This window comes from Sparus aurata, chromosome 19 (genome assembly GCF_900880675.1).
Source record: "Sparus aurata chromosome 19, fSpaAur1.1, whole genome shotgun sequence".
NCBI classification, from domain to species: Eukaryota; Metazoa; Chordata; class Actinopteri; order Spariformes; family Sparidae; genus Sparus; species Sparus aurata.
This window is the reverse complement of record NC_044205.1, coordinates 1,013,445-1,040,204: the sequence shown is the minus strand read 5'-3', so window position 1 is coordinate 1,040,204 and position 26,760 is coordinate 1,013,445. Positions and strand designations below refer to the sequence as shown.

General features: G+C 39.9%; 1 protein-coding gene across 1 annotated transcript in view; it reads left to right on the top strand.

The window, feature by feature from the left end:
• LOC115570029 (phospholipid phosphatase-related protein type 4-like) overlaps window positions 1-26,533 on the top strand; it is a 121,739-nt gene extending 95,206 nt beyond the window's left edge. Inside the window, exons 5-7 of the mRNA XM_030398253.1 lie at window positions 4,110-4,167; window positions 19,511-19,684; window positions 19,867-26,533. Coding sequence (XP_030254113.1) covers window positions 4,110-4,167; window positions 19,511-19,684; window positions 19,867-21,552 — 1,918 coding nt within the window. The 3' untranslated portion in view covers window positions 21,553-26,533. The remainder of the gene's footprint in view (window positions 1-4,109; window positions 4,168-19,510; window positions 19,685-19,866) is intronic.
• The last annotated feature ends 227 nt before the right edge of the window (window positions 26,534-26,760 follow it).

Genomic DNA, 26,760 nt, shown 5'->3' with positions numbered 1-26,760 from the left:
GATGTAGATGAGCGAAGTGCTCAAGCTGGGGCGTGTGGTCTGACCAGTGTTTGGAGGTAGACGGGTGGAGTTCCTTCGATGGCTTTGAAGGCCAGCACCATCGACTTGAATCAGATGTGGGCTGCTCCAGGAAGCCAGTGGAGGTCATGGAGGAGTGGTGTCAGATGGGAGAATTTGGGAAGATTGTAAACGAGGCACGCTGCAGTGTTCTGGATATGCTGCAAAGGTTCAGTTGCAGAGGCTAGGAGTCCAGCCAAGAGGAAGTTGCAGTAGTCCAGGCAGGAGATGACCAACACTTGGACATGAAGTTGCGTTTCCTTTTGTGAGGAAAGGCCAGATCCTGTGAATGTCGTAGAGGGCAAATCAGCAGGATCGGGCCACAGGAGTGATGTTAGGGGTGCAGGAAAGTCCATCGTTGAGGATTATGCCCAGGTTCCTCACCATCGACGAAGGCAATACCGTGACATTCTCAACAGTGACTGACAGGTCCATGCGAGGGCAGTCTTTCCCCTGGATGAAGAGGAGTTCAGTTTTACTAAGGTTGAGATAATGCGCAGCTGTCCAAGCGGAGATGTCTGGCAAACATTCCAAGATGCGCTTTGCAAAGTGGGTGTTGGAGGAGGATGGGTGAAAAGAGAAGAACAGTTGGGTGTCGTCAGCATAACAGTGGTTGACCGTGGTTGACCGTGTCAAACACAGTGGGATAAATTGAGGAGAATGAGGACTGACGAGTTGGTGCTGACTAATCCCATGGGTGAGTAGAGCCTGGTCAGACTAATCCCATGGGCGAGTAGAGCCTGGTTCTGACCAGGCTCTACTCACCCATGGGATTAGTCAGGCCACTGTCTCAACTTCTGTCCTTTGTAAAGTGCAGCTACAGTAGGTTCCTGAAGTACTTAAAGAGTAAAGAGAGCTGTCACTGTTTCAGCTAACTTCCTGTGCAGTTGGAAATCCCTGTCCCTGCTCTCTGTGTATTCACAGGCAGACTATCTTGTTTATTGAAAACAAGGTACAAAAAGACAGTTATAGAAAAGGACAATACCTTTGGATTTTCCACAGAACACATACGCGAATAAACAAATAAATACAACCCCAGGTGGAATAGAAGAGGTCTTTTGACCCTCTAAGCGTGTATTTGATCTTTTCAAGACTTAAATGATGCATAAGGTCACTCATCCATAAGGAGGTGCTGGGTGGGTGGTGGCTGGTTTCCAGTGCAACAAAATCCTTCGGCGGGCAAGTAGAGTTGTAAATGCTATAATGTCCTTATGATTATTTATAATCTGTTGGTCAGCTGGCACTATACCGAAGATGGCAGAGTAGGCGCTAGGTTGCAAATTTAAGGATAGTGCCTGTGAAAGAATTCTGAAGACTGCTGACCAGTAATCCAAGAGGGAAGAGCATGACCAGAACATGTGTGTTAATGTTGCCGGGGCAACATGACATCTGCTACAATTCTCATCCACCTCGGGATAAATTCTGGCCAGCCTAGACTTGGAGAGGTGGGTACGGTGCAAGACTTTAAACTGAATTACACCTAGCCTAGCACATGAAGTAGTTCCATTAACTCTCTTCAGAGCTTCAGTCCAGGATTCCTCAGGTATTACATTCCCAAGCTCCTCCTCCCATTTCCCTTTAATTTTATTGAGAGAGGTGTCTCCGGGAGATGATATGTTGGAATAGATTCTCGCAATGAAGCCTTTTAAATTGGAGGGAATTTGGAGGATGTCATCCATAGCAGTAGGTTCAGGTGCATTGGGGAAGTTTGAATCTAGATTTTGCATTAAATGTCGGATCTGGAAATATCGGAAACAACTTGAGCTGGGAAGGTTGAATTTTTGAGAGAGGTGACTAAAGGTAGAGAATACACCTTCACTGTAGAGTTCTTTAAATTTGGAAAGGCCAAGTCTTTTCCACAGGCCGAAGGTGTTGCCTAATCTAGGTGGGACAAAAAGATCATTATCACAGATAGGAGCCAGATAAGAGAAATCTATTAGACCAAAGTGGTTTCGAAATTGTGACCAGATTCGTAAAGTATTGATGACAACAGGGTTAGAGGTATAGGGTGGAGTAGACAGAGAGATACTTGAAGTAACCAAGGCAGGGAGGTATGTCAGAATGTATGACTCATTTTCTATTTCACACCATGACAGCTTTGGAACATGAAGCCAGTATATGATTTTCTGAATATTAGCTGCCCAGTGATAGTAAAGCAAACTTGGTAAACCCAGTACGCCCTGGGATCGATGTTGCTGCAGAAGCCTTTTCTGTATTCTAGGGCCTTTACCTCCCCAAATGAATGATGATATAACTTTATCAATGGACTTAAAAAAGGATTTTGGGAGAAATATAGGGAGACACTGAAAAAGATAGAGGAATCGGGGTAACACGTTCGTTTTAATATGGTTGGTCTTTCCAGCCAGTGAGAGATTAATGGACCTCCAATTCTGTAAATCGTTTCTTAGTTTATCAATGAGGGGTGTCCGGTTATCTTTGTACAGCTTAGGGAAATTCCGTGTAATACTGATTCCTAAATATCTAAAGCCATATTTGGACAGATGGAATGGCAGGTCCTTTTGTGGAATTCCAAGAGCTAGGTTGTTCACTGGGAAGCACTCGCTTTTCGTGAGGTTAGTCATATAGCCCGAAAAAATACCAAATCTATGCAACACCTGGACTATGTGGGAAACACACTGCACCAGATAGGACAGCCTCTTTATGCAGTTCTCTGTCCTTGGATAAAGTGGGCAGGGATACCAGAAAATGTATTTACTCTTTTACTGCATGAGCGGGGGAAGTAGAGGCATGGGTTACTGACTAAACACTCTATAACTGTGATTGCTATTGGAATATAGAGCTATTTTTCTATGCCTGAAAAAACTAAATAAAGAAACTCTTCTTTTTCAATACTGAATAAACACACTGACCTTAAAGGACAATGCAATTTTTACTTTGTTTGTATCTGGCAGACCCGTCCACCTTTCCAGCTTCGAACAGTTTTCTGGTTACCTTATTTTCCTCTGAGAACAGCTTCTTTATTCACTAATGGTTTGCATTATTACCCCATTAATGTAAAATTCTGAGTTTGAATTTGTTCTCTAAAGCTATATAGTGCCCACTTATTTTATTAAAATTATATCACTTATGGGAGCTTTAATGTTTAAATGTATTTATATATTTATATTTATTATATTAATTTAGTGCTTAGTATATAGATATCCTAACTAATGTGTTTATAACAATATACAATTATAATGATGTGTGTTTATAGCAGATGCACAGTAATATATACAGCTATGTTCGTGTTTGTATTTTCTGTATTAAAAGTGGGTCAGTTCATTCAGAGGCAGTGCGATCAGTTTTCATATGTAAATTAAATTTTTATGACTCCGCAGATGTGGCAATGCTGGTTTAGGAAGGAGAGCAAACAGCTTTAGCATGCACACACGCGCACACATGCACGCAAGCGCGCACACACACACACACACATGCAGAGTCAGGAGTAAAGATGAGGGCTGTTGGAGGAGCTGTCAGAAGTAGGTCACTGGGTTGAAGTGAGGAAAAAGGGCCACAGGTTCGCTTTCATTTTGAGGCACACAGTCAAACTCTTGCTGATACACTGCAGAATGTGATCAGACATTCACACCATGTGTATGTGTCATTGGTACTTGGTCATATTAGCATAAGATTAAGATATCACTAGTGATGGGTATTTCAAGCAAAAATGTGATGGCCAGTGGCACAGGCCTATACTTGCTTTACCAAGACCTGTAATAACACAATTTCTTAAAAACTGTCATTTATTTTTTTCCAGACAAAACCATAGTTGTATGAACTATGCCTTTTGTTTTTTGCTTAATGTAAAATTCCACTTAATTGGTGAAATTATTTTTGGAGTTCTAACATGTATGTCGAAGCAAGAGAAAGAAGAATAGATGTATTACATCTAATCGGGTTCAGTCATTCAATCCTAACGACTGACTGTGTGCAGGGTGGTGAGATATATCATTATGCTTGTGTTGGCTATGGTTAAACACTCCACCCTCCGTTGACTCACACATACAGATGTGAACTCACTGTGTCTATCTCTGGTCTTATATGTCTTGCAGAAAATCCTTCCCGTCGCAGCACGCTACCCTTGCATCCTTCGCGGCTGTCTATGTTTCGGTGAGTAATGGTTCTAGCCCATGCAAACACTTAACCCTGCTCACCCCCCATCAAAAACCAAATTAAAGAGAAGTAAATAAAGCAAAACATTTATAGGAGGAGGATGGAATTGGCCAACAGTAACACTTCTGCATGGTTCTATCCTATACTATTTTTGCTCCACCATGTAGAATTCCCTCATGTCTACAGTGACAACTTTTCAGGAAGAAAGATAAAACACTGAATGCTAAAATAGGTAAAAACAGGAGCGAGCTGTAGCACATTGAACACAACACTGAAAATTCACCTGCAAATATCAACACCAGCAGTGTTGGGAAGATTACTTTGGAAATGTAGTTGGTTACAATTACAAGTTACCCTGTTGAAAATGTAATAGTAGTGTAACTATTTCAATTACTTTGTCAAAGTAATGTAACTAATTACATTTGATTACATTATGATTACTTTTCTTAATTTTGAATGAAGTCTCTCAACTGTTAACCATTTTCACATTTTAAGACCTATAGTGTGATAAACCTTTCAGTTAAAAGGTTTAACCATATATTATTAGTCTGACCTTAGGCCTGTACTGCGAAGGAGGCTCACTTCCTCACTAAATGGAGTGACAACGGGCTGATTTCAGCCAAGAGGAGCAGGTTGTTTTAATGGAGAGAGTATGAGCGATACAAAAAAGCCTGATCACAGCCTGAAGCAACAGTGTTGCTGCAAATATGACAAGAGAAGGCTGATTTTAATTTCTGACAGCTCTACATTGAGCTGCTTTTAAATATGAAGCTTTAGAGCAACAACAACTGTTGTTTTAAACTGTGTTTTATATTGTTTTCATATATTTCACTGATCGCAATTATAAAATGCCAGTGTGTGTTTTATTGAAAGCGAGGCTGGGTGTGCGTATGAAAATAGGTTACAGTGGGTTTTTTTAGGTGCTGTAGCTACAAGCAAATCTCATGTTGTCTCTGTACAAAGACCTTTTTAAATGTGAGAAAACAGAGCAGACCTACTCAAGATTTGCGTTTGGGCAACACATAACAGGCAAAACAATTAATTTATTCATGGCCACATTAAGTTAAATTATCTGTCCTGCTGCGAGTGCACAACTTCTTTCAGTGGTGACTGACTGTATATAAAAGTAAATAGGCTATAGCCTTATAAATGACCTCCTGACGTGAGTCGGATCAACAGCTGAGCAGCGTATCCCCTCAGCTGAACATCTGTAGACAGAGATGCTCAGAGAGAAAGTAAACAGCAGCGGATCAGCGCGATCTCTCCCTCCGTACAAATGCTCCGTTCTGATCCAGCTCCACTGGACTTTCAAAGTAAAGGTGACGCCAGCTGTAAATGAGTTAAATAGTGAAACAGAGACGCTTTTATAGCAGATTTTATGATTAAACTCTGAACAGAACCTGGTCGGGACCAGGTTATGAGCTAAGCATAAGTTACCATGGTGATCTAGCCGGGTTAAAAGAGAGCCACCTTTGTAATACAGGGAAGCCTGGCTTTAGCTCGCTAAAACACTAAACTGGCTTTGCAGTACACCCCTCAGGGTCTAACCTTTTCAAAAGCTCAGATAAACTAATAAAGATTGCACCACGTGGTGGCGCTTCGAGGTCATATTTGGAAAAACTTAGCTAGGTTACATCTTACTTCATAATACTGTTTATTTATTTAAAAAGGACAATGTACATTAATAACATAACTATTCTTGCATCAGAATTTATGTGAAACTAAAGCTGACTTTGCCATCATCATTTAATCTGCTAGGATAAAAGACACACCGAAGTTTGACACTTCTTCCCCTTTTATTGTATGTGAGTGGTTGCAGTTACCGTAGGCTACAGCTACATCAGGCTACGTACCTTTAGATGTGTCTTCAGGTTCGACATCGACAGTTTTGACGTCAACAACACCTTAACTGCCGGCAAACACTCTTTGCATTGCACTAAAATGTTTGGGCCCTTATCTTCTGTCTGTATGAAGTGTTTTTTGTATTTCCAGCCCAGGAACATCTTGTGCGCCGCCGACATTGTTGCTGCTGAGTCTGACTGCCGCCGTACGGTTTGTCGGTTGAGTCGAATGGCACATGACCAGAGAGAGCCAATCACAAGCATCAGTTTTGGAAGGAGGATGTTGATATGAAAAAAACTAAAAACAAACATGAATCCAGGGGGGCGGAAAACTATTTGATAAATCCGAGCTTTTGCGGCGATTTTTCAAATGTTACTTAAGTTGTAATCATTGAAATTTCCAACAGAAACTGTAATTTAATTACATATTTTCTCCCAGTGATGTAACGGATTACAATTACGTACATTTTATAATTAAATTACGTAACATCGTTACATGTAATTCGTTACTCCCCAACACTGAACACCAATCAGATTAGATGCTAAACAGTTTGGTCTTTATTCTTCAGAATCAGAATCAGAATCAGAATTCCCTTCTTGTCCCGCAAATGGGGAAAATTCTTTGACAAAGCAGCCAAAGGACAACAGTAGTATTACAAAAAACAATAATAATAGTAAAAAATAAACAATATCATATAAAGGTAAGAAATGGAATAGACTCATACAAACATATAAACATAATTGTGTACAATATGAGAATGTAATTATAAAAAGTGTGGCAGTGTGTTGGTATTTACAAATAATCAATGTTGGTATTCAAATATTGTCCAGATAGTGCAAACCAAAACTGAGAAATTAGTTATGTTTAGAAACACCAATGTAAACACCGATGTTTGTTTATTCTTTTTTTTTTTTTTGGCATTTATTAATATTGCAACACAAGTTATTAAGTCATTAACAGATGAGACATGACAAGGCAAGAGAGGGAATCAACATAAACAATAGAAATACAGATAAGCTTAGCAAACTGACAAGAGGTGCTTGAGTAAAACTGAAGAAATACAAATACAACAACTTCTATAATAATAATGATGATACTACTACTACTACTACTACTAATACTAATAATAATAATAATAATTAAAGCTGCAAGCAGCGATGAATGGGCCCTCGCAGTCCACGCGTGTGGGGGCATGCTGCCGTCGGGGTGTGCCACGTAGTCGTGTTGAGGGCAACACCCATGTTTAAGCAATTTGGAGTAGATGGCAAATTGTGTGTGGAAGTTATAATGACTTGATGGTTTTATAGTGAAGCATCAAAATGGACTGCACCACCACAGCCACCAGGTGTGATGTAGGTGAAAGCTTTTGATAAGTTTTGTCCACAAATGCTACTTGCAGAGTTTGGTGGAAATCGGAGAAATGGCCTAGGAGGAGTTGGAAAAAGTCAATTTATCATTTTTGGCGATTTTTGCGAATGGAAATTTCCCGCGAAAGTTGGCATGGCCTACATCACACAATTCAGCTGAATTTAGGGAACACATACATATGAGGTTTAAAAATGTGGGCCATATTATGTGGGTTTTATTTGGCACCACCTGCTGGTCATTTCTGGTGTGTGAGTTACAGGGGCCAGTCTATACCACGTTTATGAATTTCATTGACATAAAACTTATGGTGTGGGCACAGTGCCAACTATTTAATTAGACTGCAACCAGAGCGCCACGTAGAGGCGGATTGGGAACAGTTTTGTCAGCTGTCCTCGGGAGGGCATTGGCAAAAATTGTACCAAGTTTTGTCTTAAAGGTTAGGGTTAGGGTTAGAATTTGAATTTAAAGAGCGAAAACTTTGCACAGAGCCTTAGTGGCTCATGGGGAAGAAGTCACCTGAGTTTCATGTCATTCGGCCAGACCAATGTGGAGATATGCAACACTTTGTGTTTTGAGCAAAGTGTACATGAAGTTGTTATTTAATAACTTTAGTATTGTTTGGAATATCAAAATTGTTTGAATTACTTTTTGTCAGGAGGGTCCACAGATGCTGTGTTACAAAGTTTGGTGCAAATCGGTGAAATCGCCTGAGAGGAGTTTGAAAAAGTAGATTTGCGACATTTCGCGAATTTGCGGAAAAAAACGGTAGGCAAAATAAAATGGCCTATATCGCGAGATTCAGCACAATTCAGTGAGTGTGTGGATATAAGGTTTTTAAATGTGCGACAAAGTATATGTGAATTATAAGACAAAATGCACGTTCCTTTATTATAGCACCACCTAGTGGTGGAAAATTGAGTACGACAATAGAGTATGAAATTTTTCTGCATGTGTGACACATATTCCAAGTTTGGTGAGTTTTGGGCTATGTTGAGGCAGTGAAAAATGCGATCATTTGGGACAAAAAATTGTCAGCACGTTACTGAACAAGGGTTACAAACTGATGCACAGAAAAAGGAAAAAATAAAACCAACAAAGATGAAGAACAGCAAATGAAAGACTAAATAAATTAATGCTGCAAGCAGCGATGAACGGGCCCTGGTAGTCCAAACTTGTCAGGTCATGCTGCTGTCGGGCTTGTTCATGCAACACCTTCCATTGAGGAAGCCGTTTCTCTATAATTTGGTATTAAATGCTTTAGGCTGAAGTCAGAAGAGCTCCCTGCAATCTACATGAAGAACAAATAATGAGAGGACTACTACTGTGTTACCTTACAGACTCTAAAACAGAGTTTTGCATCCATTAGCAAGGCAGCACTACCATAGGCAGAAATCCCGGGGGGGGGACAGGGGGACATGTCCCCCCCTCCAGTAAAGCTGCCCCCCCCCCCCCCCCCCCCCAAGAATAATTTGAGACACAATTAATATTTTTAAAACAATGCAGTAGCATTTATTGAAAGCACAATGTAAGCAGTGCTTATTATAGTCGCGCAATAATGTGCTATTTACATCTTTAAAGATTTCGCTGCCCCCCCCCCCCTCCCATTCTTAGAAATGGTTGAGTCCACCCCACACTCTTTCCAACGGGCGGAGCTAGCAGCTGCAGCAGCGTGGACTACTCACACGTGCTTCGCTGGGTAAGAGGTCTATTGAGATTGAGGAGTCACGTGCTGATTTGGGTTGATCTGGGCGGGGTCTGAGCCGGTCGGCCATGATGGTAGGAGACGCTATCGGTTGTCAGGGGCAACGCCTGCAGAACTTCACAGAGGCGCGACTAAACAGTCCAGAGCTCTTTAATTTCTGCGCATTTATTATTTCGGCAGGACAGAGACGGATCTACGAATATGAGAAAGAAAAGGAAGAAAGTAAAGCAATGCAAAAAGATAAGGCGAAAGAAAAGGGACCTTACAGGAACAAGCTCACACCAAGCGCATAACAGCGGTATTTGGAGAAGCTCTCGGACATCCAAAATATCGACCCATACGAGCTCCCTGCAGCGGAATGGCACAGAGACCTGGATCATTTACCTCCATGCACATACATGGACATCGTCAGTTACCTTGTTTTTGGTGTAAGTTACTACACAATGCAGGAGTTTAAAAGCCACAAGTCTTTGGAAAGTTACGAGACTTTCTGCTTCGGCTAGGTGCAGGACTTGGCCATCTACAAGCCCCCAGGTGGTGAAAACAGCGTTGTACCGGCAAAAAGACATTTTTAGAGAATGTACCCGAGTGAAAATGCAGAGAACACACTCTCATCGACTGGGGGGTGTGATCGAAAGTAAGGTCCTTTCTTCTTATTGCAGCCAACCAAGCAATCCGGCGTCTACTCGTCAGGTCAGAGACTTGCTTTCCTTATGCTGTGTCCATTTCGGCAACCAAAACTGTATCCCATTGTTCCTATGTTTTCCATATGAATCGTGTGAGGTACTGCATCAGTTTTTAACGCAGCAGTGACTTCCAGGCATGGTAAAACAGTGCGGAATTGTAAAAACCTCCACTACTACAGAGTTAAGAACACACGTAAACAATCGTGTTTTGCCGCCGGCATCCTGCCATCATGGCGGAGAGGGGGAAGATCCCGCGAGATCGAGGGAGGGGCTTTGTACCATGACGACAACTCCTCACTCTCAATACCACACAGACATAGTTACCTAAGTTACAACAACACACATCCCATTTACTAAAAGCGCCAGGTCCAGGCTGTCTGCAACATTTATCCTGCATTGTTCAAAAGCCTACTCAATTACGAGTGCTGTTAAGCTAAGTTAAAAGCTACAGATAGTGATAGTCACAGATAGAGAGGAGAGGACAGGACAGGACAAGAGCAGTAATAATTGTTTTTGTCATTTTAAAAGACTGTCTGGATATAAATGTCAGAATCAGATATTACTGACATTTTAGATTTATTTCCAGGAAGGTTTTATCCAGTTATCCAGAGTTAATTGTCTTGAAATATGTTCAGTTAACTAGTAGATACTGTATCTACTTTGTTTTTAAAACAGATTCAGTCAAATGTTGCAGTCTCTGTCAATCTCCAATTAATTTATCACAAATTTATGAATTTTCAACAGATTTTTTAGCAGTATTGTCAGTGTCAGATCATGATATTCATTCTGGAGTTGTACACATTTGACAGTAAAAAGAGAGAGAGAGAGAGAGAGAGAGAGAGAGAAAATAGCATAATCTGATATCTTTCATCTGGAAAAAGGCAGTTATCTGATTATGAGAAATCTGATAAACAAACTTAGATGTTTGCCTGATAATTAGTTTATTCATTGCATGTGTACATGTTAATTTGATTTCAATCATTTTGTTTTAAGTCTAGACATGTGCAGGTGGACTCAGCCAGTGCTAAGAAAGGTCTTCTGCCTGCCTGTTGGAGAGATAGAGAGACTAACGCATCAAATTGCGGTAAAAGATGTTGTATAACAGACAGGCTACAACTTTTATTCCTTGTACCCCCCTGGAATTATTCTCTAAAATGTTACTGTTTATTGTCCCCCCCAACTATGAAATGGGATTTTCGCCCCTGAGCACTACCCTCTGGTGAAGAAAGCCTGTCCACTCAAAAGAGTAGACAGTGGAGCTGTTCTTTCGTCATTTAGCCATTAAACCACCATTTATTGGCCGATTTGCACCACATTTTGCACAAACCTTCATCGGGCCATGCCACACAATTCACTAAAGTTTTGTGGTAATATGTGTCTATATATGTGTATCTGTTTTGACCACAATGGGCAGGAAATTGTTGTTTAATATTTTGGGCGTCTTTTGGACTATCACAATTATTTTCATAACTTTATGTCAGGAGAGTCCACAGATGCTACATACAAAGTTTGGTGCAAATCGGTCCAATCGCCTAGGAGGAGTTCGCAAAAGTAAACTGTTAGAAATTTCCCTGTAAAAAAACAGTATAGAACTGGCAGCTGGGTTGCCATTATGTTTCTGTAAAATGTACATATTTTTACTGTTACTCAATTAAAATTTTTTTTCTGTAAATGAAAAATACAGTGTGAACTGATATTTAAAATTACTTTCACTTTATTTTACAATTAAATGACTATTTAGTTTGTAATATATATACATTTTAATAATCAATTTTAAAAAATACGATTGCACACAGCACTTTTGTTAACAAAAACATGTTACATGTCACTGATTTTAGGTTTCAGAAAATCATCTGTTTGAACCTGGCCACAAGCACAGAAGGCAAACCATTATAAAATTAACCTACTGATTTTTTCAATCCTGTGATTACAATGTAAGGGAAAAAGCAGCTTCTTATTGCACTTTACTTTTTATTTGAATGTAAAGATGACATGTAAAAACTTCACATGCAGAACAATTGCATGTCAAACAAATAAATGTTAAATTGCACCTTACTTTTTATCTGAATGTAAAGTTGACATGTAAAAACTTCACATGCAGAACAATTGCATGTTACTGTAAACGAATGAATGTTAAATTGTGTGGAGCCAGAACGGTGACTTTAAAATTTGGCATCCAAAAAAAAAAATTGGCATTGAAAACAAAACCAGTACTGAAAAAGGAAACACTGTCATTGAAACATTTGTATTGAAAACAGTTGTATTGGCATTGAAACAAGTATTGGCACTGAAAAAAGAAAATAATTCAAATAATTCAAATCCGAAAATCTTATCATTTTATTTTTTTTTTGTATTTTTTTTGTATTTATGTTTTGGCGTCGAGGGGGAGGGGCAAGTAGAACGTGGTTCGCATATTATTTGAGAATAATGGCAGCAGCCTGCGGGAAGGTGGGGCTGGATGGTCCGTCTCTGGACAGCACAGAGTCCAACTACCTCGCTGACTTTTCTTCAAGCTCTCTCCTGATGGCCGAAGTCTCTGTGTATCTGGTTCTGTCCCGGAGCTCCCGAGCTCCGGTCTCTATATGCTATGGAGTGTGGTGGTAGTACCGGGGCGCCGAGCACGGCGCATTAGCCACAGTTATTGAATACAACTGTTTTCAATACAAATGTTTCAATGACAATGTTTCCTTTTTCAGTACTGGTTTTGTTTTCAATTCCAATTTTACTTACTTTTTATCTGAATGTAAAGTTGACATGTAAAAACTTCACATGTTGAACAAATTGCATGTTAAAAACAGTATAATGAACATCACTATACAGTACATGTTACACAACTGTAGTTACTGTTATTAGTGTGGAAGTCCAAGAACATCGGCAGGAGAGTTACGGCTCACTCGAAGACACCAGGTTTCTCAATCCAGCCTATAGGTAGCCATGTGTGTGTGTGCCTGTGTGTGTGTGTGTGTGTGTGTGTGTGTGTGAGAGAGAGAGAGAGAGAAAGAGAGAGAGAGAGAGAGAGAGAGAGAGAGACTTATATTAGCATTGGTATATTTGCAACTTCTTGGATACAAAATTAACATTTCTACCCCTCATTCCCCCCTATCCAAATAAAAAAAAATTGCCAAGCCATGAACTGACCCATCAGCCAACCATAACATTCCAACCTGAAACATCCAAATAGTTCAAATAGTTTCAGAGACAGAACAAAACAACACATAAAGAACGACAGAACAAATACAAGGTGTAAGATAGAGATGTCATGAGTAAAAGAATGACTGAGAGAATAGAAAATATCAGAGAGAGAGAGAGAGAAGAAAAGAGGGGTTCAGACAGGGAGAGAGATGAAGGAAGAAAGTGGGTAACAATGAGAGGGAGAGAGAATTAGAAGATTGAGACAAATTGGTGTTTTTAGATTAACGGGATTGAGTATTAACGGGATTGAGTAGCTAATCTCACCATCTAAAATGAAGTCCCACTCAAAATCCATTAGTCTCTTTAGCAGAGTGGACACATGTGGGTTGACTGTTGGTTGTGACTTTGCCCGTTTTCTTGGATACGACTTTGCCTCGCCAAGTCTTGCTGCCTCTCTCGGGGGTTTATTCCAATAGCCGTTTTTAAACAGCCTCTCCGCATTATCTCCGGAGCGGTGGTTCGGCAATTCTCCGCCGATGGTGATTTACACAGAGCGAAGCATCTCCGCATTCACGTGTGTAATTCACACAAAAAGCCGGCGCTGCGGCTCCTAAAGAGCCGTGACGGTACATGTCATGTTAATGACGTCGGTGTTTCCCCAGGTGTTCCCCTTGTCTGTCTAAACCCGTGGACAGTTTATAATCATATGGCTGCTGTTATAACGTGTAGTGATTGAGATCCTGACCCACCAAACATCCTGGAAGGTGACGGAGTGAAGTTTTTCGCGCTAAATTACATAATAATATATAATCAACATCAGTAAACAGGACGCTGTCTGACTCTGTCACTCGCGGGACGGAGGCTGTTTTCTGGGGGAAAGTTCCCTGAAGTCTCGGTCCGGGGGGCTGACGGTCGCGGTGATTTATTTTCATCACAAACACTCGGTGAGTTAAGGTGTTCTTGCCGGTGACAGACGCTTTTTTTTGTGAGCAGAAATGTGAGGAAGAGTCAGTAGGACAGGCGGAGGACGGACAAGAGGACAGACGCTTCTCCACGTACAGCTGTGGTATTTGTTTTCCTCATATAAGTTGCCAAAGACAGTTACAGTTACAACGTTACTTTTGTTTGGTCCTGTAACGTTGCTTTGTGGGGCATTTCTCTGTATTTAGTTGAGTGAAGGACCTGTGCAGTTATCAGACTGTCAGACCGACACGCCTTCACTCCGCGCCTCCGGATTATCCGTTCACACTGGGAAGGCTTACCAATAATGCCGCCCTGATACTACCTCCAGAGGCGGATCAGCGCTGGAGCGAAATTTCCCCCCTCTCAGCATCTGAAACTTTCACACAGGGGAGGGTGCGGAGAATTGGCGCAGGATCCCCGCATGCAAACGGCAGTGTGAAAGACGCTAATGATACTCTGAAAAATGATAGTGTTTCTTCAATGTGTTAAATCAAGTTGTTGAACTCAATCTGATAAATAACACAATAAAAGGAAGAAAATCTATAGATGTAGGATTGAAAACACAAGAAAAATTCAGGTTCTACATAAAGTATCTAACCTCTGGATGAACTCGAGGGTGCATGCTGCCTCTTCTTGGTACTGAAGATTAAAGGTGTAGAACGTGGAAAACAAGGCAGCAAGCCCCATCAAGAAAGTGGGCTGAATCCCCTCACACAGGATGTGTCCCTCAAGGCTGACCATCCAGTGCTGAATTCCTGCCATGTCAACTGAAATTTAGAATTTAATCCATCATGAATATTCTGCCCATCTGTATCTTAATCTTAAAGCAATAACAGCACAGTAACATGGAGAGATGTTAAGTTTTTTTTCTTGTTACAGAGTAGTTATTGTGCATCTTGTTGGATTTGTAGCAAAAAGAACAGATGTGGTTTTTGATGTTCATACAACCACAGATCTGACAAGAAAACATCATTGCAAACTGAACAGACTTGACTGTTGTGGTTCAATAAACAGTAAACTACAGTTGTAAAACTGTGAAGCAAGAAAAAAAAGGCTCCTTTTGCCAGGTTACCTGATTGTTGCTTATTTTAGTGTTTGATGTCTGGAAAATTAACTGATTTATTGTGTCATGTGATGAACATGGGAATATGCTGAAGTCATCTACTGCATCTGCAATATCAGAGAAATGTGTCAAAAAATCAGTCCAAATACAAATTAACAGGCAATTGCACAATGCAAGATGGAAAGACAGTTACAGCAAAGCAAATATTCTTCAGTATTTAATTTGTGATCCAATAATTATCTTGAAAATAATCTTGCCTTTATTTGAATCTGCCCTGTCACACACAATAATTCACTGTCTTTAAAGTGTTGTCTAAGTCTAAGTAAATTACATAGACGGTAAAATGTTTACACAAGACTATCATAAAGTTTCATGAATTCACTGGCAAAATGCAGGTGTCAACAAACGTTAACTTGTAAAAATTAAAATGTGCTCCTTGTGTTGTTTGACTATCATCTTTGAATTTGGCTCGCTGCTAACCAGTGGTGTAGTGGTCCCTGGAGAAGTGGGTATACTCTCAATTTTTGCCCTTTTTTAAGGCAGCCAAGAAAAACGCCCCGTTTTAGGAACAGTGACACGTAAGACTACTCTATATAGTTTACCCAAAACTCCATCAGTAGTATTTGCTCATTGTCACATAATTTATGCTGATTGATCTCAGGGAGGAAGGATTATGAAATTACTAAACCAATACTGGCCCACAGACTAGTGAGAGACAACTAGGCATTTCGTGTGAACTATTCCTTATTCCTTAGCTCACCTTCGTCCTGACTCCTGGACTTCCCTTCCTCATAAACATCCTACATAAAGAACTCAATGTTAATATTCCTGAACATGGCAGTGTTGAAATATTTGATGTAAACTTAGAACAAAGCTCTACAGCTTTGATTTGATTAGGAAACATTCCTTTCTTTTGTTCTTTTATCTGCTTTTTATTAGTTTTTTTACATGTATTTTGTTGTTCTAATATGTATTAACTTATCTTTCTTCCTAGCCTTTATTGCACTCTATATTATTTTATTCCTCTTATTTAATATTTTAATAGTTTTATTGCATTTCATTGTCTTCATTTCAATTATTTTCTAGTTTCTGAGAGCAATAACAGGGATGAGTTGATAGGAGATTTTCTTCATTGAAAAGAAGGTTTTAAGCTCCAACAAATAGCTTTAAGTTACGTAAATGAACACCTACATGGCATTATTGCAAGAATATGAATGTACTACTATAAACTTGAATTAGTACATTTATGGATTGAAAGCTAGCTTTCTGTTTCTCTCCTGTCACATAACTCCACTTACATGACAGAAGTAAGTTGACCTCTTCCTTTTTGGCATTCCTAACAAAAAGAATAATGATAATGTTGAATAATGTCAAAATCAGTGGATGTCTCTAGAAAACTCTGACAGTTACCATTAACTTTAACTGGCTTGGAATTACTTTGTTTGCCACCTGGCTTGCTTAATATTAGCAGACATGCCACAAAGCAAGACATAGTTTAGTTATTTACAGGCAAAATTCTACATTATTAACTAGTTAAATAGCCGTTTCATACACTGCATGAAAAGTGGGATTTTCACCAGTATGCGGCACTGTAGATTGTTGAGGAAGTTCAGGTTTGCGACTGCACACGGCAATTTGCAGGCAACACCGAAAACAGCCGTGAATTGTCGGAAATTGACGTGGGCCTTGCTTGGCAGTTGTTGTTGTCTTGTTTGAAAGTAGTGGTTTCATCCAATACTGAGTGAGGAAATTCAAACCAGCCCACACATTCTCTGGCAAGGCATGGTTTCGCCGCTATTCATATGCTAATTGGAGCCATTAACACCTCCGCAAGCTCCACATACGTCATGGTTCGTTTCCGTCAATATGTGGCACAGAAGAAAGCGACGTTCACAGGCTGCAAATTGTCGTTAACTGCCGAGACTGCTGAGATTTCCGGGCGTTTACGGGGACAAAGATCCCACTTTTCATGCAGTGATACCTTTGCTCTGTTCGCTGTCTGCGGCAGCGAGTGACAGCAGTTCTCGGGCAGCCGGGACTAGTGGGTTTGGTCAAATGGCTGTGATTGGCTTGATGGCTGTCAATCAATCTAACTTGACCAATGGGTTTTCATGTATACTCACCGTACTTCAGTATGCTGGTACACCGCGATGGAGGGCAAACGGTTTAATGCCATCAGAATAAGCAGGGGGATGAAATCACCTTGTTGTTCACCGGTGTAACGCTACTGTGTGCGCATCAGGGGAGATTTAGAAGTGGATATATGCAATGCTGACTGAAAAAGAAGTGGGTATATGCCGTATACCCGCTTATACCCTGGACTACACCAGTGCTGCTAACCAAAATCATTCTAGCATGTGCATATGCTGTAATCATCAATGCAAACAAAACTAATCAAATCAAATCAAATCAAACAATAATATAATATGTAAAATAAAACAATCGAATAAAGTTGCTACTCACCAAATAATTAGTAAGATGAGGGATGGATCAGGAATGGCAGGTAACTAGCTTTACATGTGCAGCTCAGGCAATGCTCTTCCCATAATGCCAAAAATAATGCATGATACTGTTATCTAAGACACTTTAACAGTAAAGTGCTGTATTATAGGAATACCGTTAAAAAAACAGTAAATGAACTGTAATTTCACTGATTTTCTGTAATATTAACAGTAAAGCACTGTATATCCAAAAAACACCTCAATACTGTTGAAATTCTGCCGTAAATTTACAGAAATAATTTACAGTGTAGGTTTTTCATTGTTCACATTTTGTGAATGGAAAGTTACCACAAAAGTGGGCGTGGCCTACATCACACAATTCAGGTTCAGGTAGATATAAGGATTAAAAAGGTGCTACATATTATATGGGAGTTATGGGCCAAAAAACGCTTTTGCTTTGAAAATAGCGCCACCTGTTGGTCATTTTTGGTGAGTGAGTTACAGGGGCCAGTCTATACCACCCCTATGAATTTCATTGCCATAAGTGTTATGGTGTGGTCACAGTGCCAAATATTAAATTAGACTGCCACCATAATGCCAATTAGTGGCGGATCGGTAAAACCTTCGTTAGATATCCTCAGGAGGGCATTTGTAACAATTGTACCAAGTTTCGTATTAATCTGACATACAGATGTGGAGATATTAAATACTTCAATTTAAAGAGTGCCAACTAGTGGTCATCACCCAATATTTTGCACAGGTTATCAGGGGCTCATGGGGAAGTAATAACCTGGGTTTCATGTCATTCGGACACACCAATGTGGAGATATGCAACACTTCCTGGTTGTAACGAAATCTGCAGGAAGTTGTTATTTAATCATTTGAGTAAAGTTTGGAATATCAAAATTCTGCAGATTCAGCTCAATTCACTGAACGCGTGGATATAAGGTTTTTGAATGTGATTATAACATTTTTCGCCAGGCGTGACCTATATTCCAAGTTTGGTGAGTTTTGGGGTATGTTCAAGCAATGAAAAATGCGATCATTTGGGACAAAGAAAAATAAAAAAAACAAATCATATATAATCATTTGAAAACAATAGGAACCTTGCAGGTTCTCTGCTTGGGCCCTAAATAAACCAACACCAAGGTTTATTAAAGACCAGAGAAGAAAATAAAGTTAAAAATGTTACATGGCAAGAGTAGGTAATGAAACCCAGGAACTTATATTTTAGAATTCATGAATGCCCTCCTATAAATAAAAGAAGGATTTGAGAGTTTTAAAAGATACTGATGATGTAGCCTCTCTGATTTTGACAGTTATAGAGAGGCTGATCACCTTTAGTCACAAGCTGGGATCTTGGACCAACAAACAGAGTTGCACAGCTGTGTATCATCTACCTAGCAGCGATTGGAAACACCATGTATCTGGATGATCTGATTGTGAGGAAGCATGTACTATATACAGAACAATAGTGGGCCCTTCATGGACCCTTGAGGGACACCACAGTGAAAATCAGGACTTCATAAACTTGCATTTGCTATAATAACTGAAACGTTCTTTTGGACAGGTATGAACCTAACAGTTGAAGGCCAGCACTCTTACCTCTATCCGCTTTTAAATTACATATTTAGAGAACAACACAAGGGCTGTCTCTGTAATATAGTGGGCCTTAAGCCTGACAGAAAACTGCCACAAATCTTGTTGTTGTGCATACATTTAATTAACTGCGCTGAAATAACTCAGTTGGTGTTTTGTTTTTCATAATTGGTTCAATAACTGCATGTGACGATGCCAGAGATCAAACAGCTGGAGAAAACACTTTTAAAAACTGAAAAGTAATTTCTAAAACATAGGTGGAGTATTTCACTTGATAAATTATTTAACAGCAGTTCTGGATTCTGAGTGAGTTGCCATTGAATGACTCTACAGTGATTGGTGATAGTGACTTGTAATTACGTCAGCAGTAATTGGAAAATATAGATGGCGGCCATTACGGAGAAGATAACTACTTATTGTGATTTGTATCCACATAAATGCTAACTAATGCTGCCTTTGAAGGGTGATAGTATAGCACACTGCTATAACACAAAACAGTAATCAGTCAAGGACAATGGAGAATAACACTGTCATCTGTCCACAGATGTACTTCAACAGCACTCTGACGGATTCATCCAAGCTGCTCAAGCCCTTGCTGGTCTTCTCCTTCACTATCTGTGCCATCATTTGTGGTCTGACCCGGATTATTCAGTACAAGAACCATGCCATTGATGTCTACCTTGGCTTCTTGCTAGGAGGTGCTATCGCTGTCTACCTGGTAGGAGCAAGTCCCATCAAATGCTTCCTTCCCAATGGTTTCTCTAAACAGAAGCCTCATTTTATAAAATTGAAAATAAAATATAAACTCAAATATTCTAAAATGGTTCAACAAAGAACTCATAAAATTAGTAGTACTATACATATACAATGTACTATACATAATGTTTCCTCTGTTGCCAGGGCTTGTATGCAGTCGGAAATTTTCAGCCAAGTGAGGAGGCCAGCGCCAGCCCCCCTCCACAGATACACCGCCCCCCCTGCTCCTTGCCCCACATAAGCCAAGAGGCCATACTCCACCACCTGCAAATGAAAGCAAGCATGGCCGGTGAGCCTGGCATGCCCACCTCCCATTCTGATGGCCTCCTTCATCGAGCCTTTCAACAGCAGAGACCTGAGGACAGTCTGAAGTGCTCTACTGCAGATGTCGAGGTGATTTCCCCCCGCAGCCCTGTGAACAAAGATGCCAAGGCGACCTTTAGTCACACCCTACCTCGGGTCCACACCCCCCAGGCCATGGCAGCATATGAGGAAGCCGCCAGACGTCACGCTGCCAGCCTCCACCATGCCTCTATGGACTCCAGCCGCTCCAAGCAGCTTCTGTCTCAATGGAAAAGTAAGAACAGCAACCACAAATGCTCCCTGCAGGTCCCAGACTCATTCTCCTCCTCTGTAGACTCGTCATCTGGCCAGTCCTCCCAGCACCCACATCACCATGGCAGCATGGAGCTCGGGTCTAGCTCTGAGCCATCAGCTATGGGTCTGAATGGAGGCTTTGATAGTCATGCATACATGTCCAAACTGGCCACAGGTGCAAGTACCACCCTGCCCAGTAACTGTAGTGGTATCACCGGAGGTGCCAGAATATCCATGCAATCTAGACCTGGGTCTTCGCAGCTGGTCCACATACCAGAGGAAGCTCAAGAGAATTACAACTCCAACTCCCCAAGGATGAGGGTTGTAGGAGGAAGTGAGGGGATGTCAACATTAAATAGCACAGCCCAAGCTAACTGGCAAAGAGCAGCAGAGAAGACAACAGCCTGCAGGACTAACAATATCGGGCAGAACACCCAGCCACGAATCATGCAAGTGATTGCTATGTCCAAACAGCAGGGCCTACTACAGACCCACTCCAAGAGTTTAGATGAGAGCAGCATTGGCTGCGGCACCAATGGGAGTTGCCAGGGATCTACTCGCTACAGAGCGCTAACTGATCAAGACCCCACCAGCACCACAGGTCCCAGTTCACTGGGTAGTACCACAGGTAGTATTTCAGGGAGTACTGGAGCAATTATCAGAGTAGAGGCCCACCCTGAAAACAACAAGCCAGTGATCCAAGCTCCGTCCACAGATGGAAGTGGATCCTGGAGATGGCGGTCCCTGGATCATGGCACTGGGGTTGGTGGAAGTACAGGGACTGGTGGACCAGGAGGGGGAGGTGGAAGTTTGAAGCAATCCTTTGACCTCAATGATTTAAACAGAGACTCTGAAAGCTCAGACTCAATACGTGAAGGGTCCATTGACAGGAAGCGTGCCAATCACATTGTTACCACCACTGCCACTGTTAGCGCTCCTCCTATAGTTACTGTGCACACCCAGAGCACCGGCCAGTCAGAGCAGAGGCTCCACCCGCAGGGACTCTCTACCATAAGGGTGACTCCTGGGGATGGTAGTGGTTCTGGATCCGGTGGAGGTGGTGGCGGAGGGGGGGGTGGAGAAACCGCTTCAGAGACCCCCTCCAGCCGTGAGTCGACACTGCGGAGAAAAGGCAATAACATCATCCTGATTCCAGAGAGAGCCAACAGTCCTGATAACGCCCGAAACATTTTCTACAAGGGAACGTCAATAACCCCTGTTTTCAAAGACTAACATACTAAGATGAAAAACATATGAAGAAGATGTAGCTAATAATTAAAGACAGTTGGTTTTCAGAGGACCCTATGTCTGTGACAGCAGTTAGTATTATCTGTATATATCATAATAACTTTAAAAGTAAAGGTTTTAATCAGCATGACAATTTTATACGTCTTTACACTAAATCACAACCTTTTAAGTGTTGTAGAAATAATCATTGTGTACTTTGTGGTCACTCTAAGGAAAACCTATTGTAGTGTTGATGCTGTGCCAGTGCTTTGGGAAAAGGAGAACTTTTTAAAACAGTTCTGTATGTTTTTTATATATATAAATCAATCAAAAAAGGAAAAAAAATTGCACAGTAGCATTCAAACTGTAGCAAAAGCAGCAAATACAGCAAAAATATATGTATCATAGCTGTGAAACCACTGTTTACTTCCCTGCACTGTAAATACTGTGTATGTTTGAAAAGGGTGCTACATCAGAAAGATACTATTTACGATACAACATATTTGATTTGAATAGATAAAGAATGAATTATTTTACAAAGAGTGAACAACAATGACATTAATATGTGACAGAGGTATGTTTTCTATTTTGTCTCTCACTGTACAGATACCACATACTCAACAGAATACTGTTTTGAACCGTAAGTGTGCTTAGCATTCCTTCTGTAGCTATGAAGTCAAATATGCTGTGACTTGCACTGAAATATGCGTTTACTGTACCTTGTATACTGTAAACCCTGACCTTATCTTTATATCCCGTACTTACATTTGATGTCCATCCCATATCTACAGCACAAAAAGCAGAACAACAGTGGAATGTTATACTTATTTATATCACAAGATAATTAGTACATTGTACTTAATCAATGCAATACTTGACCTCAAGCTTCCCAAATGAATTTGGCAGGTTTCATTTCAAATATACTTGCTGCTGTCAAATCCACAGCCAAATGCTAACTTGAACAGAGTCACAAAGTGGGATAGTTATTTGGGGGGCAACTACGGATCTGAAATAAAAACCACATCTATGCATTCTTCGCACTGAAATGACTAGTAACCTGGCAGTCAGGGCACTTTCAAGGCAGATATATTCCGTGATATGACAGTGTTGGGCAAGTTACTCAGGAAGTGTGATACGTTCCCTTCTTTACTTATTGCTGCATTAAAAAGTAATGCAAGTACTTTACTTATTACTTGGTATTGAAAGTAATTAGTTATGTTCATTATCATCCTGTATTACTTTTACAAAAATAACGTCTCCTCCATGGTATAACTTAGCAATGAGCTACTTTAGATCGTGTCCACTTGGCGCCTTCCACAACTGTGCCCTGCTCTGAAATCCAGTTTCTGTTGGTGCATGCTGCTTCATGGGCAGTAGATGTCTCACTGTCAGTTGTGTTTCACAAAGCTGTGCTGCCATGTCAGATGCTTCATTTATTCAGATATTGTTTTGTTTTTTTTGCGGTTCAAAGCATATTATTGCTTGTACAAAGTTTGCAACAAACCACAATGTTCTTGGTATCTTCAATGGAGATATACTCACTGAGACTGACCGGTCTGTCCCATCCTCCAACCTTCAGCTTTTAGCTTGCAATGGACGTGACCTGCCCTGACCTGCTGCGCATACACATCATCATATGACAACCTACCTAGGAAAAAAATCAAATTATGTTCTGGCAACACTGCATAACCTAACATAGTAACTGTAATATTATTACCAATTTTGAAACGAATTCCTTACACAACTTGTTACTAGGTAAAGTAATAATATTACTGTAATATATTATTGCTGAATTGGTTACTGCCCAACACTGAATATGAAATGCTCCCAGCTGAATTACTAAAAGATGAACAACTGCCATACCAACCCAAAGGAAGAACATTTCTCACAAACCGAGTTGAAATAATGAAATTATAGCCAAAACAAAAACTTTACACACTAATGCCTCCCACTTTTCTATGTTAAGGGGATTGAACATCTCGGAACAGTAATTTATCATATGGAATAGACCAATCTGTATCCGTTTTATCTCTATGTGTTTGCATCAGGGATAGTTGCTTGGGGTTGTGTTTAGCCTAGCTTAGCACAAAGAGCTAGCTGTCTCCAGTGTTTTTGGCAGGTGTTGTTGTTTCAAATGGAGAAATGTTGCTTTGTCATGTTACACAAGTTGTTGCAAGGCTTTTCCCCCAGTTTATATAGGCTATCTGTTCCCCCCTGTCCTTCTGCTAAGCTAGGCTAAACGTATCATGGATATATATTTGGACTGAATGCAGAGAGATAAGACTGATATTGGTCTTCTGTTCTGACTCTGATTCAGCTAGCAAAGTCATGTACTTCCCAAATGTTGCAGATTTTTCTAATCACCCTTTTCTTAAAAAAAACAAAACAAAACCTTAAAAACATATTTTTATCCTAGTTCTTTTAGGATACTCTGTAAAGCACTGTGCTCACCGTAGTAGCACAAATCAAACTTGATTGGTTGTAGCATACATTTACAGGTGCTACATGTAGCATTTTCGACATAAATATACAACACTGCTGTTAAATTAATACCTCAGTCTAATTATCATCATCAGAAGAAAACCTTTTGGCATCATAGGCTTTGCTGATCAAATAAGCCTGTTTCAGGTGATTTTTGCTAGGATTAGCACTCCATCATCTGTAATATATACTGGAAGAGAAGCACCTTCTTCCAACTTTGTGCTGTAATTTCCTTTTGTGCCATATAGCAACCAGCAGACTTTCTACCAAATCCAACCCAGTGTGTCAAATGTTATGTAGAGGCCAGTAGAGGCTGCCAGTTCTCCCAGAATGACTGGTTTGTATATGGAGATTAAAATTGTCTCAAATGATTTTTCTTGAGTCAGTTCATGAGGCAAGTGACCGTTTCTCGGTTGAGAAATGCAAAATAGTTTGCTAACAGCGGTTTAAATTATGAAGCATACCATTATTAGAATATCAGTGGTTATATAGGCACCCACTATATATAATTTAAATTTTAATACAAACATCCCAGTTTTGGCACCAAATACAAATATTGTGTCAGAATGACTGTGAGAAAATCTGCCAAAGCTAGAGTTTTTCATTGGAAGAGATATGAACTATCAGATGTAATTTTCAGTATTTGTATAGCAAGCTTGCATTATATTGTACGTGATATTTCTATACCCCATGAGCATCTGCATGGTCACGTTTATATAGTGCATATCACAAGATTTTATCAGAAATGTGCTTTTATTTTGAATTTACAGAAATGTTCGATAGTATGTTCTTTATTTCAGTGTTTCATAGTGAGAGTTATATGACAATCTTTTTTAACCAAGTACTGTTGCCCCTTCATGTAATACAGGCTGGTTGTGTTTTTAACTTAACTTAAGTGCCACACACTCTGCAACATATATTAATTTCAAATGTGTACATAATTTAACAAACGTGTACAAAAAAGAAATGTCTGAGGTTTGGATTCAGCTCAATCAGTCACTGAACAAGAAAATATTTATTTTAGAAGTAATCCAGGAGGTTTCAATATTTTAAATACAGTCTTTTGTGGAACTGTCATCCTCTGAGTCTGTCTGTGCTTCAAGCACTTACGTCAATGGATTTAGTTTTAAGTGCACCTCAGAATCATTTCTTGTGGCCACATTTATCACAATATTTATAGGTACAATAGTTTCAACCTCTCTTAACATTTCAAAACATGAAACATAAGAGAAACATTGTATTGGTCCCATCCAGAGAAGATTTAATTTTAGCTAGGATTGTTGAATGTTGCTGTCTTTTCACTATAGACATGCTGTCCAGCTAAGCAATTAGTTTCCCAACTGTCTCTCTGAGGTGCATTTTAGAGATACAGCTTCCCTATCAAATAAACACTTAGACTCAATTGTTTTCTGTCAGAATTTATGCCTGCATTATACAGTCAGTTATACAGTTTCTTTAGGAGAAACCACCTCTCCCAAATTATTTTTTAATGCAAGGCTACAGGGATAGGAATAAAGACAATTATGTGGTACAACATTTGTACAATATTTTCCATTTGACTATACTTTTCTTATTGAAAAGACCAAAACCAAGACTTAATTGTTCTTTTGTACTCTCTTACACTGAAACATAACCTGCAGACTAATGCAGATCAATAATTGACCTACTAAACTGATATATTTTTGGCTATTATTAACAAATCCAATATAGGACTAAATTACTGACTGAACTACATTCTACTGATTTTTTATGCTGTGCAAAACATAAACCTGCCCACTGAAACAAAACAATACTCATTCATTTAATCGTAGCATTTAAAAGGAGCCTCTTTACAGTGGACAAACTGTATCAGAGACAACACCCATTTTGACTATACATGTAGTACACGATATATGTGAAACCAGCCTGTATGAAATCTTGTTGTCATGGCTATCTTTACAAAGTACACAGCCTTAACATTGTCCATACTCCCTTTAGGATGGCACATAGAAATGGCAGAAATCCCCCAGGAGTAACATATCTAACATATCAATTGGATATAAAGAAAGAATATATGACGAGGATATATCTATTGCATTGTTTTTAATGATTTATCTGATTTAGAGTCTGTCCTTAAGGCCTGTGAAATCAAAGAGTGTAATGTAACACATGAGTAGAAATGTAGATCCAATAGGTAGAATTGTGAATGGATGCTCTCTGCATGTATAGCCTCTTGTGTTGTCCCACGATGAGTAATTGTTTTGATACTGTGATCAGCTGTATGCATTCTATGCAGCAAGAAAAAAACAACTGCAAAACTTACCATTAGTTAATTTCAGAAATAAAAAAAGTCTCAATAGTTACATTTTTGTATAACAGTGACAATAGCAAAGTATTGATTGCTTAAAGACAGTTGAATCTAGCAGTCACACTAAGTATTCAGAGCACGCTGATCAGGGTAGATGACAAATTGTGCATTGTCTATATGATTGGAATAAATGTTTGCTATTGAATCAATGTACTCTCATCCATGAGACTGTTGTCATTTTATTTTCACAGTTTGTTTTACTCTTGACCAAAAACCAGGAGCATTTTACCTGTGGAGCCTTGCTGATTATTACACTACAACATTTACAAATGGTTTTGTCACCTGACAAGGGTGCTAATTGACTTCATTAAACATTATTGAACATTTTTCATTTCAAGAAACTCCTTTAATCAGCCGAGTATGGAATAATGAAATGCCCACATTTC